Raw genomic sequence first — 14,526 nt, forward strand, 5'->3', positions numbered from 1 at the left:
GCTTCAGAAAATGAAATTAAAAATGTATGTTTGCCTTTCTATAACAATTATAGTGATAAAAAATGTTAAAAATAGAATTTGGTTTTTAAAAACTGCTGTTTTATTATGACTAAAAATTATTTAAAAGAAAATTGTTCGAAAACGTCAATAGATTTTAAAATATTAAGTGTTGTTCGATAAAAAAAATCGTCCTGTATATATAATAATTACCTCAACGTCCAATTCAAATCCTGGCAAGTAGCTGAGCGGCACCGGATGGAACGGGTTGTCGAACGCGGAAGTGTGGAATTCCAACAGCATATTTGGCCCGGAACTGACGATATCCGGTACAGCGTCACCACCGCACAGCCTTACCAGCACGGGGTCCGTTGCCAACGACCCATCGTACACCGTCAAATAGTCTTGAATCACGTTGCACTGATCCCAAACCCTGTAGCAGAGGAGATCGTGAAATCCAATAAATCCGATCATCCGGTGGTATAATATATATCGATATAATATTATGTCAAAATATGTAAATATATAGTATAATATATATATAAAATCTCTCTTTCATACACACACACACACACACACACACACACACACACACACGTATTGATGAATATATTATATTATTATTATTATTATAATGCAACCACCCCGTAACGTCGACGAAGTCATGTCAAAACGCGTTGATTAACGCGAAACGACAAACGCTAATTTATTACGTCATTGTCGCAATCCACGCGAGACCCACGACAACAATAATAATAGCTTATGATGGTATGCTAATGTCCGATTTTTGTTGTTATTTAATTTTTTTTCATTCTAATCGATATAAGGGGTAGACGAGAGTAGATAGGTTGACGCTTGTGCAGCTCGTTATTATTTCCATCGTCATTATTAAAACTTCGAATTTTGATAAACAAACTTTATTAATACTCGTCGCGATGTACCAATATCGATATTTTAATATCAAAACATCATAATAATCAACTAAACAATTTAAAACTTTCAAGTGGACGTTGTAAATTTGTCATCAAAACTGTGCCGTCTTAAAATAATTTAAGCGGAATGGAAACGCGTTGTTCTTGAACTATACCGTCTAAACTCTTAAGTGTTATTTTTACCAAATATACCGAGTATATCTACGCGTTTTAAAGTTACAAAACTTGAAAACCCGTAAAAAAATACTTCTACAATAGAATATCATATACGGTCTTTGCAGTAAAAAAATACAAATAACGTACGGTTGTATATCATTGTGAGGTTCCTGTATTTATTACGTACCTATAACTTATAATAAAAAATAAAAAGCTCCACTAATATAAATCGTAATAATAGCCATTATAGATTATCTATATACTCAATCTAAAAAGAAATATTAAACTTTTATCATGTTATACAAACGTTTTGATAACATTGTTTTGTGACAACTTTTTTAAATTGTAAAACACGGTAACTTTAAATAGGTACATTTGTATTAAATATGATATTATATATTTAATAAAATTACAAGTTTTTTTTAACGTTGTGTTATTAGTAGTTCACTGTATTTCTGGTCACGCAATATATCAGTGTCACAAAAATTATATTTTCTAAAATTGTTGAAGTTATGACTTATGTACGTAACTTATTGTCCCTGGGAGGTACTACTATAACAGCTCGCACATAAAATATGGCTATTATAAATCGTATTTACAATATATAACTACGTAAATAAAGCAATAAGTTAACAGACTAAAAACTTTATTTTCGATATCTTATGTTTTCTTTTGCGTTTTATAAATAAAGACACACGTGTAAGCAAAACATTAATCGAAAAAACAATTGACAAGTTTATTTTGTTTCGCATTTTATTAATGATACACCTTTGTCACTATTATTATTTTTTTTCAAAAACAATTAAATACAAATCAAGTTATATTTTACAATTTAAGAGGTAGAATAAAATAGTAGGGTTTTGGAAATAAAATATATCCGAAAGTTTTACAAAAATGGTTGCACCATTTTCACTGCTAAAATCTTTAACGAGTAAATTCACAACGAAAATCATTAGGAAATACAATTAATGATTATTTTTTCCACACACAAAGTGATTTAAACGTCCCAGGCGTCAGATTAATGCTTATTCGAACAGTTTAGTTATCTCAGGGAAAAATGTATTAGAAAGCGGTAAAACTCGTGTTTGGACACATTTTTATTGAAACACATTTGCAAAGTTTTCACCGTCCAAAGAGAAAGAAAAATTATACTTTCGAGAAATCTTTGGCCATTGACGTGATTTATGATATAATCGCCTTATTCGTTTTAATGCGAGAATCTTTGTTTGCGCTCGTTCCCTTGGCAGTCATTAAGGGGCCTCGTCGGTTAACAATAACGTTCAGTGCAGTGTTCATAAATAACGCCGACCGAGTTGTTTACCTTTCTTGTTAAGTAGTTCGTTTATGCTAATTAAGCGTTTACAAAAATTAACAATAACGATAATAACGATGTTATAAACCAATACAATTATTATCATTATTATGAGGACAGTAAAGTCAATTGGAAAACTATTACTAAAAACTCAATATATATTATAAATGATGCTATACATAAAAAGATGCTTTTTTTCAATAATTATTAGAGGAGCGATATATATTTTTTTATTGCATTTTAATTGTAATAAAACAAAACACAATTATTAATATTTTATACGTAGTATTACAGTTATATAAATTACATTTTATAATACTATTTAATAATTGTTAAAAATATTTTAATAGCGTGTAATAACATATGATTTTCTTTAATACAATAAACAAGCAGGTTAATATAATTGACTTTTATAAGTCATAATACTATAGTTTATTTTAAACTTATAACGAACCGTTGGAGTTATAGTTATTTAAGATTAGAACGATGTTATAACATAATATTTATACAAATATCATGCGCCACGTCTATGAATTGGAAGTTGAATACGGATGGTATTATAGTCATTTTTGAAATTCTCAAAACAGTTTTTAAAAACAACTATAGGTAATCCACAAAACGATGATACAGGAAACAGAAAACGGTTAAGTTTCGGCCGATGCATACAGCTCAACAGTTTAGATTTATGTATCGACAGCTTAAAATGTTGTACGATCGAATAAAAATAATAATTTTGGGGATAAATTTTAAGTTTAAAGTCAGTTTGTGACGAAGTGGAGTATTCATGAATATTTATATGTTTAAGGACGGATGAGAAACGGAGGAGGTGCTTCCACGGGGTTCGTCCAGTAATAATTCGTCTAGCTCGTCGACGTCATGGTTATCGTTTTCCGGAAGTCCGGAGTTTAATCGGTCGGCCAACGTTTTAATGGTCATTAGGTGATCGGACAGTGCCTTGTCCATCAATCCAGCCATTCGGTGGTCGAACCGGTTCCGAGTCAGCGTTCTCACTACCGTCACCGGTGACGGTGTTTCGTGGTCGGAACTTTTGTGGGTCCGACAGACCGTCTGCCCTGAATCGTGGTCGTCGACGAATTCGTAACCGGACAGGTCTCTGCGGCACACTAAGTACTTGTCGGTCACCGGTTCTCCGGACTCGGAGTCGTGGCAGAAATGTACGGCGGGCCGGGTCATCGTCATCCTGACACGGGCGCCGTCCGATAGGCACGTCGCGCACACGAATCTGTCGGCTCGTCCGAAGTCAGCGGACATCCACGTGCCGTCAGCAGCGTTCACGGTGGCAACGTCGTCGAAAAACTCAAACACTGGCTGGCCGTCCGACCACTCGTATCGTTGGCCGAGGTCGTCTGCAGGATCGTTGGACGTCCGGGGAGTAACGCAGAAATCACCTCCAGGTGACCGGGTTACCGCTACCACGGTACCATCGATTAGACCGACGGTCAGCTCGGTTTGCCGATCTTTGTCACCGTCAACGTCATAGTTTGTCATCACTACACTGTGAACGGTCACCCAAAATTCGCCACATTCCACTTTCATCCGGTACCGCTGTTCACACTCTACAACCGCACTTTTGTCGTCATCGTCGTCGTCGTCGCGCAATTCGTACATTTCAGCTTGAATTTTGATATACCCAGTTGCCGACACGTAGCGAACCGCAAAATCCGACGCTTCGACGTAACCGAATTTCCGGTATCGAAACACGTTTGGATCGGTTACCGCCAACGGACGGTCAGCACCGCGACTGCCGCTATCAGAGATGAACAGCCGAGTTACAACGATAGTATAATTATATGACGGACTACGTATCTAAAACTGTCACCAACCTCTTAAAGTCTATCGTCCGAAACGCCTCAGCATGGAACTCTTTGAAATTTCTGGGCCCTGCAAACCTGTGTACGTGATTCTGCTCGACGAACCGACCGCGTTCACCGTCAGTGAATCTAAACACCAGCGTGTCGGTGAGTTCGAAGTATCGGACTTCGTATTCAAAGTATCTCGACACGTAGTCTACCAGCCTTTGGGGCAAGACGTGCGGTTCCAAGTGTTCCACGTGACTCCGAACGAACGAGTTGTTGTCATCGCCGGCGGCCACCAAATCCACCAAGTGTTCTACGGCTAAAAACCGTTCGCAGCGTTCCCGGATTTCCGGCCGGAAGAACGACGGACTGGGTGCCGCCGTGGACAAGGACACAGACGAGTCACCGGCCGCCCGCCGCCAACGTCTGGTGGCTATGAACTTGGCGTTCAGGCACATAGCGAACTGTTCGGCCGACAGCTCGGCCAGTTCCGCGTCGGCCGTGGCCCTGAGGTTTTCGGTCAAGCACGCGGCCAGTGTGCGGTCTGCGGATGTGGCCGTGATGACGGAGTGCTCGTGCCAAAACGTGTACGCAAACGACGCGGCCACTCGAGTCGTTCGTCGGGTGTAATCGAGCGCGGCCGTAGCGGAACAGTCATTGCGGAACATCACCAAAAGAGCTCCGTCTTCGGCCGCCTTGTCGCCTTCCTCGACCACGCCAGACGCCAACGTCCACCGGTTGTAGTCTACGGCCGCCGCCGGGTCTATACAAGCCGCGCCGCACAGCTGTTCCAAGATCGCGTCCAAAACGGGTTCGACGGCCTTGACACCGCGGCCGAAAGTATCCATGGTGGACGAGTACACGCCGTCCACGCAGTCCACGTCGGATTCGTCGGCCACCGACGGTATGTCGCGTAGGCCGCGGACGTACCACCGGTAATCGTAGGTCAGGTCGTTGACGAATTGCAGCACGTGGTTGATCATGTCCAGGTCGTCTTCCTCGTCGTCACCGGCCGGGCAGTTCCATCCGGACATGGTGATGCCTTCGTCCGACCAGAACGCGTCGGACCAGTCGCCGCCGTCCGCGATTTCCACGGTCGAGAACACCAAGTTCACGGGTAATCCGCGTTCCCAGTACAGTTGCTTAGCCAACGACGGGTCCCGGTAACCGGTCAACACTAACCGGACGCCGTGGCCGTGGTGTTCCGACAACCGGAATTCCCGGTCCGCGGCGTCCAAAATCGACTTCGGACCCGACCGGTAATCGAACAACTTCACGGCTCGTTCGTCGCCGGCGTTCTCGTCTCTGTACCGCTCGATCGCCCCGTCTGTCGGCCAACTCGCGTCGTCGCCTTCGTTCAAGAACATCAAAACGCTCATTGTCCGGTTATATGTCTAATCCCGTGTTAGGTCAGATTTGGTATGCGACCTATGCGTGTCGACGGAACCGGAGGCCATGAAAAACGCGTGTTGATCATTGTCGTCCGGCAACCGCCTCTTCTAGTTATCATCTATTTACCTTTCAAAAACGACAATGTGTTTTGATTTCGCGTTTTATATTATTGGCGGCAGATATCGCAATACTTAATGCCGCAGTCTCGAGACGTGTAATAGTAACGCTGCTTATCTCGAAAAACTTGCACGGCCGTTGCAATTTTTATTCGGCTGAGTATACCGTCAGAAAACCATTTAATTCCTTTCGAAGTCGAACGATAACTAATCGTTTACATGTTTTTAGATAATATATTGGTTATCAATAATATTCCTATACTCCCAATGAGGAATTTACTACTCGTGATATATTTTAATACTCATATTAATATATTATTATATTATGTGTTTGATAGGTCATACTGATTTTGTCGTCGTCAATGTATTTTACGTGAAAAATAATATTTTATTTTTCTTATCAGTTACTCGTGATATAGATTAAGACGAAAAAATTCAAAGATTGTTAAACTACGTAAATGTTGATATATTTATATATAATTTTTAAATGCCACGACTTCGTGCAGTAGTCCTCCGAGAAATCATGGCGACGAATGAATTTAAATATTATACTTAAGTAGCGAAACATCTATACAGTAACTGCGTGTGACATATTTCTTCCGTGGTAATTCGTGTCACTATTCTGTCACCATACAAACGTCGTCTATAATAATAATAATAATAGTAAATAAATATTATACCCCATCCTGATCGGAAATAGGATATTTTATTATAGCTCAAACGGTATTATTTTGCGCACTTTTTCTTTTTTAATGTTTTCGAAAGTTACTCGTGAAGATTTGTCTTTATTAATTTGCACGCGCCATTTCGTTTCCCAGGTTTGCTCGACTTGGCCAGCGCGCGTTTTTGAAGCGTAATCGACCGAAATGTTTATATGTTGTTTGTGGGATTTCGGCTGGAATCATTTACGTAGGTTCGTCGTCAATGTGACGAAATGGCGTTTTTCCGACGCCTTCCAAAAGATGTATATATATATCAAATGAAAGTGAAAAAAAAAACAATAACACGATGCAATTTATCGGAGAGAGAATAGTTCGGGCGAGCGACTATAAATGATTATTATTTTTCTTAGATCCCGTTCAATTGGCGTGCCTTGTTATTTGTTCGGGAAACAATGCTAGATTTAAATGTGACTTTTACATTATTATAGAGACCGGGAATAATAGAATTTGCTTTTAAACAACAATTGAGAAACGTTCCATTAAAAATACATTAGCCTAATTTATTAAGTTCACTCGAATCTTATTCATTGTTCGACTTTTTGGCGAGCTAATATGGTATATTATATTATATCGAGCTAATACGGTTCTTTACGTCTCGTGTAATAAATAAATGTGTGCGTGAGTAGAATTGTATTAAAATGTATCGATGTGAGACATTTTTTCAATCATGTATTTTAATGTTGTTTTGTTCGTTAATCAATTTTGGTTTGTGAGGGTATGATGTAAGTTTGTGCATATATTTCAATCTAATATAGTTTTAATATTGTGAAGGTATAAATATATAAAAAAAATGTCCACCTATAAATGTTATGTTTGTCTGGGATAATATTCGAAACTTGCTTTTGAAAAACTTAACAAAATGAATAGGTGTCAAACTCTCAATCAACATACGCCATAAGACCGACTAAACTCCTGTTTATTGAAAACTAAGTGATGAAAAAGTAATATACCCGTCACGGGGTCACGTCGACTGTCCGGTTTTTAGTGTGAATTTTTTGAAAGTCAGTCAAACCTATGCGTTTGTATATTTTTTCCGATAGAGAAGGGTTATACAATTTGTCTTATAATATATAATATAATATTTATTAAATTACGCATATACACCATAATTGTATCACAAACTCAATCAAAACTATGTATCTATTTTTAGATTTTTTTACAACTCCTTTGTGCTCAGTACAGAAATAAACCCATTTTTAACAAACAATTTCGTAAATGCATAGTACCGCAGACATACCTGAGTGTACGTTGGCTTCGATCATAATTTATAACTTGGTCTTTAATATGAATTTTGTGGGCATTCGGCTGTCTAACCACGATCAGGGCGCGCTTAGATTTCGGGGCCGTTCTCTGTTCTATCCTGTAATAGCAAGTGACATTTCTGGGATAAGCTCCCGGGAAATTAGGCGACTGGACTCTGCAAAGTTTACGGTCGCACTGATCGAGTATCCTGTCGCAGTAACTTCCTGTTATCATCTGTCCTCGCCACGTCTGGAAGGTACTATTTCCGTACCGGAGGTGTGCATCGCTCTTTTTCAAATATTTGTATGATAATTTGAAATCGAAATTGTAACCAATACCCTGTAAACAATTATTTCAATGATATATTATATTATATTTATTATTTATTATATTAATGTGTATAATATTAGGGTCTCAGTTTTGGAATTAGATCTCGGCCCAATTAAATATCATAGCAGCGTTTTCACGACATACTTATAATATTTTAGGTAGTTGGTACTATAATAATATACAGTATCCCCTAAATACTGGTTGATATGAAGTTATGTTTCTGTTTTTCATAAAAAAGTTTTAATTTGATTCAGCATGACTTTCATATAAGTAATTGATTTATAAGGGTTATTACCTGTTCGGAGAGTTTGGACAGTGTGAGAGTCAGATTTATCGACCTGGTTTCGCTGTAGTAAACGGTAAAACCCCATGCACTACCACACCACTGACCGCCGGTGTCTGGCAATTGAGATTCTCTGATGGACATGTACCCGTCAGGACATCCATCCAAAGTGTACGAAACGAATTTACCCACGGTGAACGTATCAAATGTCAACTGCAATTTTATCATGTATAATATAATTATTATTAGGTATATAAAACGGTCGAATTCGTATAATAACGCGTTTGACACTAATAATATGTTTCGCAATTATGCATTTAGAATGGTAGGTATTCACTATATTGTTATCAATTTAGTAACACACAGTTGGTAATATAGTATTACTCACTGTATTAGTCTATCAAAACCTGTTGTACATGTTGTAAACTGTCTCGATAGGCTAATTATTTGCCTACATTAATGTTTTAAAAATTAATTTTGATTTTAGACAAAACGCTATAGATTTTCTAAACAGTATAGAATAAATAGTCCATCGAGTATGGTCATTATTATCTCAGTCACGATAAAATGAAATAGGCTATATTTTGAAACCGTAATTTAATTTGACATAATTACAGTCATAAAATTAAATTATACTGAATTCTAAGTTTAGGAAAACTGAAAATATATAATATATTCTGCAGTTTAATTGAAATTTAATACTCAAAATCGTTTGCTTTTTATGGCACATTATTCCTATAAAAAGAAAACCATCAGATAGTATATAGATACTATTATTATATGCACATAATTAAAGTTGCTTTCAAGTTTTTTATTCATGGTAACGGTTATTTGCATTGTGAATTTGTCTGATTGAGCAACCGAGTGACAAACAGGAACGGATAATCACAGTAGCTAGGCGCTAGGTAATAATATTTTGGAACATTAGTAATACAAATACAAAATTGAATTAACATCCGTAACTATGGTAATAATAAATTTGGTTATGAACCTTCAATAAGAGCAGTATATAAGGCTATTCTATTTATTTGTCTGGATTTACATAAATCCATAAAATCATTGATTATGTTTATGTTTTCCGGTACAAGTGTATAACCATCAATAATTCCTATTTATGTGTAAGGTAATATTATATTAAAATACGACCGCTAGTGCAGTCGGCGACCCTTGTTCAAATACTATACTACTCTAAGGTTTAGTTGAATTTTGAAACATAGCAGTTCTTAAATATAATTCATACGTAACGATAGTTTCATTTAAACATTGATGGTTGGGATGCATTCCATTATTAAGTAGGTACCTAATTAATACTAAATTTTTTTCAAATACTTTATTCATGTTCAAACTTGTAAATTGAAAATAAAACTACAATTTATTAAATGTGTAATAGATATAATATTTAACTTGTGATTTTTATTTTTATTTTTTTTTTATATCTACTTATATTTTTATCAAAAAACATAGTTATTGCAATAATATAATCGTAATATTATTATATTGTATAACATAATATTATACCTAGTTTAACAATAATTATAATTATACATATATATTTAATATAAAAATAGAATAGACTACTATACATTTTTTATTTAATCGTTTACGATATAAATATGTTAAAATGTGGTATAATAATATGAGTAATTTGCTTGTTCGATTAAAAAAAATAACGATTAATTTTAGATAATTATTTTTTTATATTTATTATCTGTGCGTTATTTTCAATATATATAGAACTTTAGTCGGTAGGGTATTAATTATTTGTTAGTTCAGAGTGCGTTAAATACTTTGTGAAAACAGAACTTTCCGATGCTTTAGAAGTATCAAACGATTACTAATAAAGGGCAATAGCAAACAAGCTTGATGTTTCACCATACATTTTAACGGTTGGTACTTATAATGATGAGATTATCATATTTTATTTTCTTATTTTGTAGTTGAACATTGATAAAATATTTAAAACTGTTTTTTTAATGGATAGATAAGTGGTCACTTATATAGATTACATAATATATACATGGCTAATTCACTGGATATTTTCAACTTGGTTTTATGCATGTGTGCTGCGTTACGCTGTCTACTTGTTAGTTTGTCAATGTCGTGTGCCTTTAAACAGTTTAAACGCTGCAGACTGCAGGCTTCCGTCATAATTTATTAAACACAGGTACTAATAATAAAAACATGCCTGTTATGACTGTATACGATATTTTAACAATTTTATCTCAAGCTGAGAAGGTATTAGTGTATTATGCCATACATATATTTATATCCATGTATTGCAATCAACATTTTCAGAAACCGAATTCATATCATATGCAATTTGATCATAACGTGTAAAACATTTTAGGTTCATAGACACAAATGTCGTCCATTTCGTGAAATTAAAACCTTTATTTTACACTCAGTGTATTTTTTTTTTAAATCAAAGATCTATATAGGTACCTAATTTGTTGTGGAATGTTCATAAGAAAACAGCATTTTGTACCGGTATGCAAATATTATAACAAAATAATATAGGTACTAATATTCAGTTTTGAATTGAGTACAACAAATTATAATATAGCAATATAGTATATTAGTATATCTACTGCAATAAAATTAAAACATATTTTGTGTAATTAGAGTGGGTTTGTCTACAAGTTGAGACTATCAGTATGTAAATAATAATATTATTAAAACGGAATATCTATGTGGCTGCGTATTAAAATATCGCTAATCTTAAGAAAACTCGCGCTTGGTATATTTTATAACCTACGTTTGTTTTGATTTTGTATTTATTTTTTTTTAACGAAATATATAATAAATGTTATAAAAAAAAACACAATTTTACACAGCGTATTAAACTGGGTTTTAACCAGTGCATAATAACGCACGTTCCAAAATCGCGAGAAGTACTTAAATCTGTAAAAAGAGAATGACTCGAGTGTTGCGCGTCTGGACGTAAGGACCATTAAAGAATTTAAAAAGTACTTCATCCGTTTATGCATAATACATTTATGTCCTTTTGATACTACTCAACATAAAAGATATATTTTTACATAGGTTTTTGTTTTGTTTTTTTTCGTAGAAAAAATGAAGTAAAAAGACCTAAATCCTGTGTAAATATAATCCAGATATGAGTATACATTTCATTGTATGATACAGGTACCGATTGAATAATTCATAACAGACAACTAAAATACATACATTCGTATATATAATTACAATTTTTGCCAGTGGTTCAAATAAAAAAAAAAAAACACAGAGGCGCCATTTTGTTATATTTTTCTTTGTTCTTTGTATTGAATTTTCAGGTATAACTATAATGTTATATTAAAACAATTTGACTCCTCTATTTTCAAAATGGACGTACATATATTATATGTGTGATCAAATAATAAAATCCGTAATAAAAATTATATATATGACGAAAAACATAATCCAAATTACATATAAAAGTATTCTAATTTCTAAAGCCAAAAAGTCAGAGTATGAACTATCGTAAAAATGAAATACTTGTTTGACGAGTGTTTAATAAAGACATTAAAATTTTACGAATAATGAATAATGTAATTGAACTGTAAAAACTGTGTAATAGTTGAATTAGTGAAATTGAAACTTACTAAAATCGACGTGAAATTAAACGCATTTTTATTAGTTTTATATAAATTTTAGTGCATATTATATAAAAAAAGTGTTACTCATCGATTGTGCCAAAAAATCTTAATTTTAAACAAAAAATAATTTGTGCTAGATAATATTTTTTAAATAAAACAATCATATTATCATGTATAAGTAAGTATAATATAATGTTTTACATTACGTACATCAGACTAATACAAGTATAAAAGATACGAGTTATCGGCCAAATAAAGAAAATTTAAAACAATTTAAATTTATATCGTCGAAGCACATAATTTGAATATTACTATAATGGCAACAGTCACACATTATTCACATTATAATTAAAAAATGATTACTGTATATATTTTTGGTTGAAAAATTAAAGATAGTGACTTATTAGTTTATTAGTAGCATCTCTTAATTATAGAATATTTTTATTATTATTATTTGAGAAGTGATTTGTAATTAATAATTATATTGTTTGTTAAGGCGTCTCTTGGCCAATTCTTTTTAAGCCTACTAGCAATCTAGCAGGATTTCTTGGGATACTTAGAGAGTACATTTTGGGAGATAAGAAGATTTTTGTGATTAGTAAGTTTGTTGTGGGGATATTAATTGTTTACGTTATTAATTATTTTAGGGCATAGTACGTTTTATTGTCGTTTTAGGGCGATTTAGTTTTGTAGTAGATAAGAATAGACTACAATTTATTTTCTTATGCTTATATGTTTAAACTATTTACTAACGTAATATTGACGCATTCGTCTTTTTTTCAGCAAAAAATGTCGTGCAAAAATTATAATACTTTGCGTAGTAAAATATAATATTTTGCGTAGTCTTGGATATTTTAGATTTCACATATATAATATTTTTCAAATATATTTACAGGAACATAATGGGTTTTATGTTTTTATATTTTAATAATTTATAAGTAACGGCCGTGATAAGTCTCCACCATTTTTATGGACGTTTTCAATGACATTTTTTTTCTCAAGACAAATTATTTTATACTGCAGTTGTCAATAATTATTATTACTATTACACTCACTAATAAGTATAATAATACCTACGTATGGAAAAATTACACTAGTTTTACATTAAAGCCTATTATTTTTATCATTGACAACAGAACATTATTTTAAATAATATAAATATATGCAAACATTAAAAAAAACATAATTTAAAAAAAAATGTATTAAATATATTTTTCTATAATAGTGTTCAGATTTAAGATTGTTTGTTTTTAGAATTTTAAAGTACATATTTTTTTTTATATATTTAGGGGTTTTAAAGCAAATTTTTCTAGTTACATGAAATAAATTTATGTTTTAATTTGCAGAAGATATACAGCTCAAAAACATGAATAAAATTTTTGATTAACAATAAAATTCAGTCTCGTTTTATTTAATGATTTATTTAAGTTTAATTCTGCTGTAGATACAGATATTAATAATACGCAGGTATAATGTATAAGTATTTGTATAAAATAAATTATTTCATAGCAATTATTTCACCGATAATATTAAATATGTATAACCTCATACGATTATATGTTCAATAAAATAATTTATTTTAATTTTGTTTTCAAATTACGTTTTTATTTGAAGCAATATTATTAAAAAAAAATAATTATATTTTGTTGAATATTTAATTATTAGTGTTATAATGACTATAACGCGATTTTATGAGATTTTTTTGTCACTTTAAATCGATGAATATTTATTTTATTCTTAATGGGTTGGTTGACATCTAAAAAAATAATAATCTCTTGTATTCAATGTCACATGGGTTATTTTTTGTAAATATCAAATTTATAATTATTTATTGTAATATAATCTTGTATTTTATTAATTTAAATATCTTGTGGTTGTTTTAAAGAATTATTATAAATTAACGAGGAAATCTAATAGAATATAAGAAATTAATTTTAGTAGTTTTCACAGTTTGTTTTCAAATAATAATTTTAGTTAATTTAATAACGTTAGAAATATTATTATTTACAAAAGATTAAAAAATGTGAATGGTTTTTCCATGTTTTTTTCAACTTTTATTTTATCATAAAAACATTTATGTATGCATTTAACACGTGAACTAATTAAATTAAATAAACAAATAATTAAAAATATTTAATAAATATTTCAGACCCATTAAATTTGAACCATTAGTGATAATAAATAAATATTTTTATTTTTCCCAAAAGTATTTAATACAGGTACGATTATTCCATCGATCACACATATTATACTGATACATATTGTAATTGGAGAATATAAAAATGCACAGAAATAAAAATTCATTCATAGATTTTATAACAAATTATTTTTGGTTTTGATAAATGTCTTCCTTTTTCCTATACGTATTATCATTATCATAAGAAAGTAAACAAGTTTTACATAAAAAAAAAGAAAAATCAGCGTCTAGTAAATAACTGAACTTTGGTCATATAGTTTTTCCCGTGTTATTTTCTGAGTTTATTTGTAGAAGGAAAAAGTTTTTGCTTTTTATAATCGCACACTCAGTCAACTTTGATTGTTCATAAAAAAAAAAAATAACAAAGTTTACATGAGGTAGACGCACGGAGTAAAAGTTCCTAAAAAAAACTTCGATGCTTTAGGGAGGAATAA

The 14,526-nt window shown here is 32.8% G+C and overlaps 2 protein-coding genes across 4 annotated transcripts in view; both read right to left on the minus strand.

Moving 5' to 3' along the window:
• LOC132932179 (uncharacterized) overlaps positions 1-14,526 on the minus strand; it is a 294,142-nt gene that overhangs the window by 15,318 nt on the left and 264,298 nt on the right. For all 3 annotated transcript variants that reach the window (XM_060998425.1, XM_060998424.1, XM_060998423.1), the window contains 3 exons: positions 8,312-8,512; positions 7,682-8,025; positions 211-430 (listed from right to left, as the gene is read on the minus strand). In XM_060998425.1, coding sequence (XP_060854408.1) covers positions 211-430; positions 7,682-8,025; positions 8,312-8,512 — 765 coding nt within the window. The remainder of the gene's footprint in view (positions 1-210; positions 431-7,681; positions 8,026-8,311; positions 8,513-14,526) is intronic.
• Positions 3,104-5,690, minus strand: LOC132918443 (uncharacterized). Its single transcript, XM_060979665.1, has 2 exons — positions 4,242-5,690; positions 3,104-4,165 (listed from the first exon to the last, which is right to left on the minus strand). Exons 1-2 carry the CDS (start codon positions 5,591-5,593, stop codon positions 3,190-3,192), a joined length of 2,328 nt encoding a protein of 775 aa, XP_060835648.1. The 5' UTR covers positions 5,594-5,690; the 3' UTR covers positions 3,104-3,189.

This window comes from Rhopalosiphum padi, chromosome 1 (assembly GCF_020882245.1).
Source record: "Rhopalosiphum padi isolate XX-2018 chromosome 1, ASM2088224v1, whole genome shotgun sequence".
NCBI classification, from domain to species: Eukaryota; Metazoa; Arthropoda; class Insecta; order Hemiptera; family Aphididae; genus Rhopalosiphum; species Rhopalosiphum padi.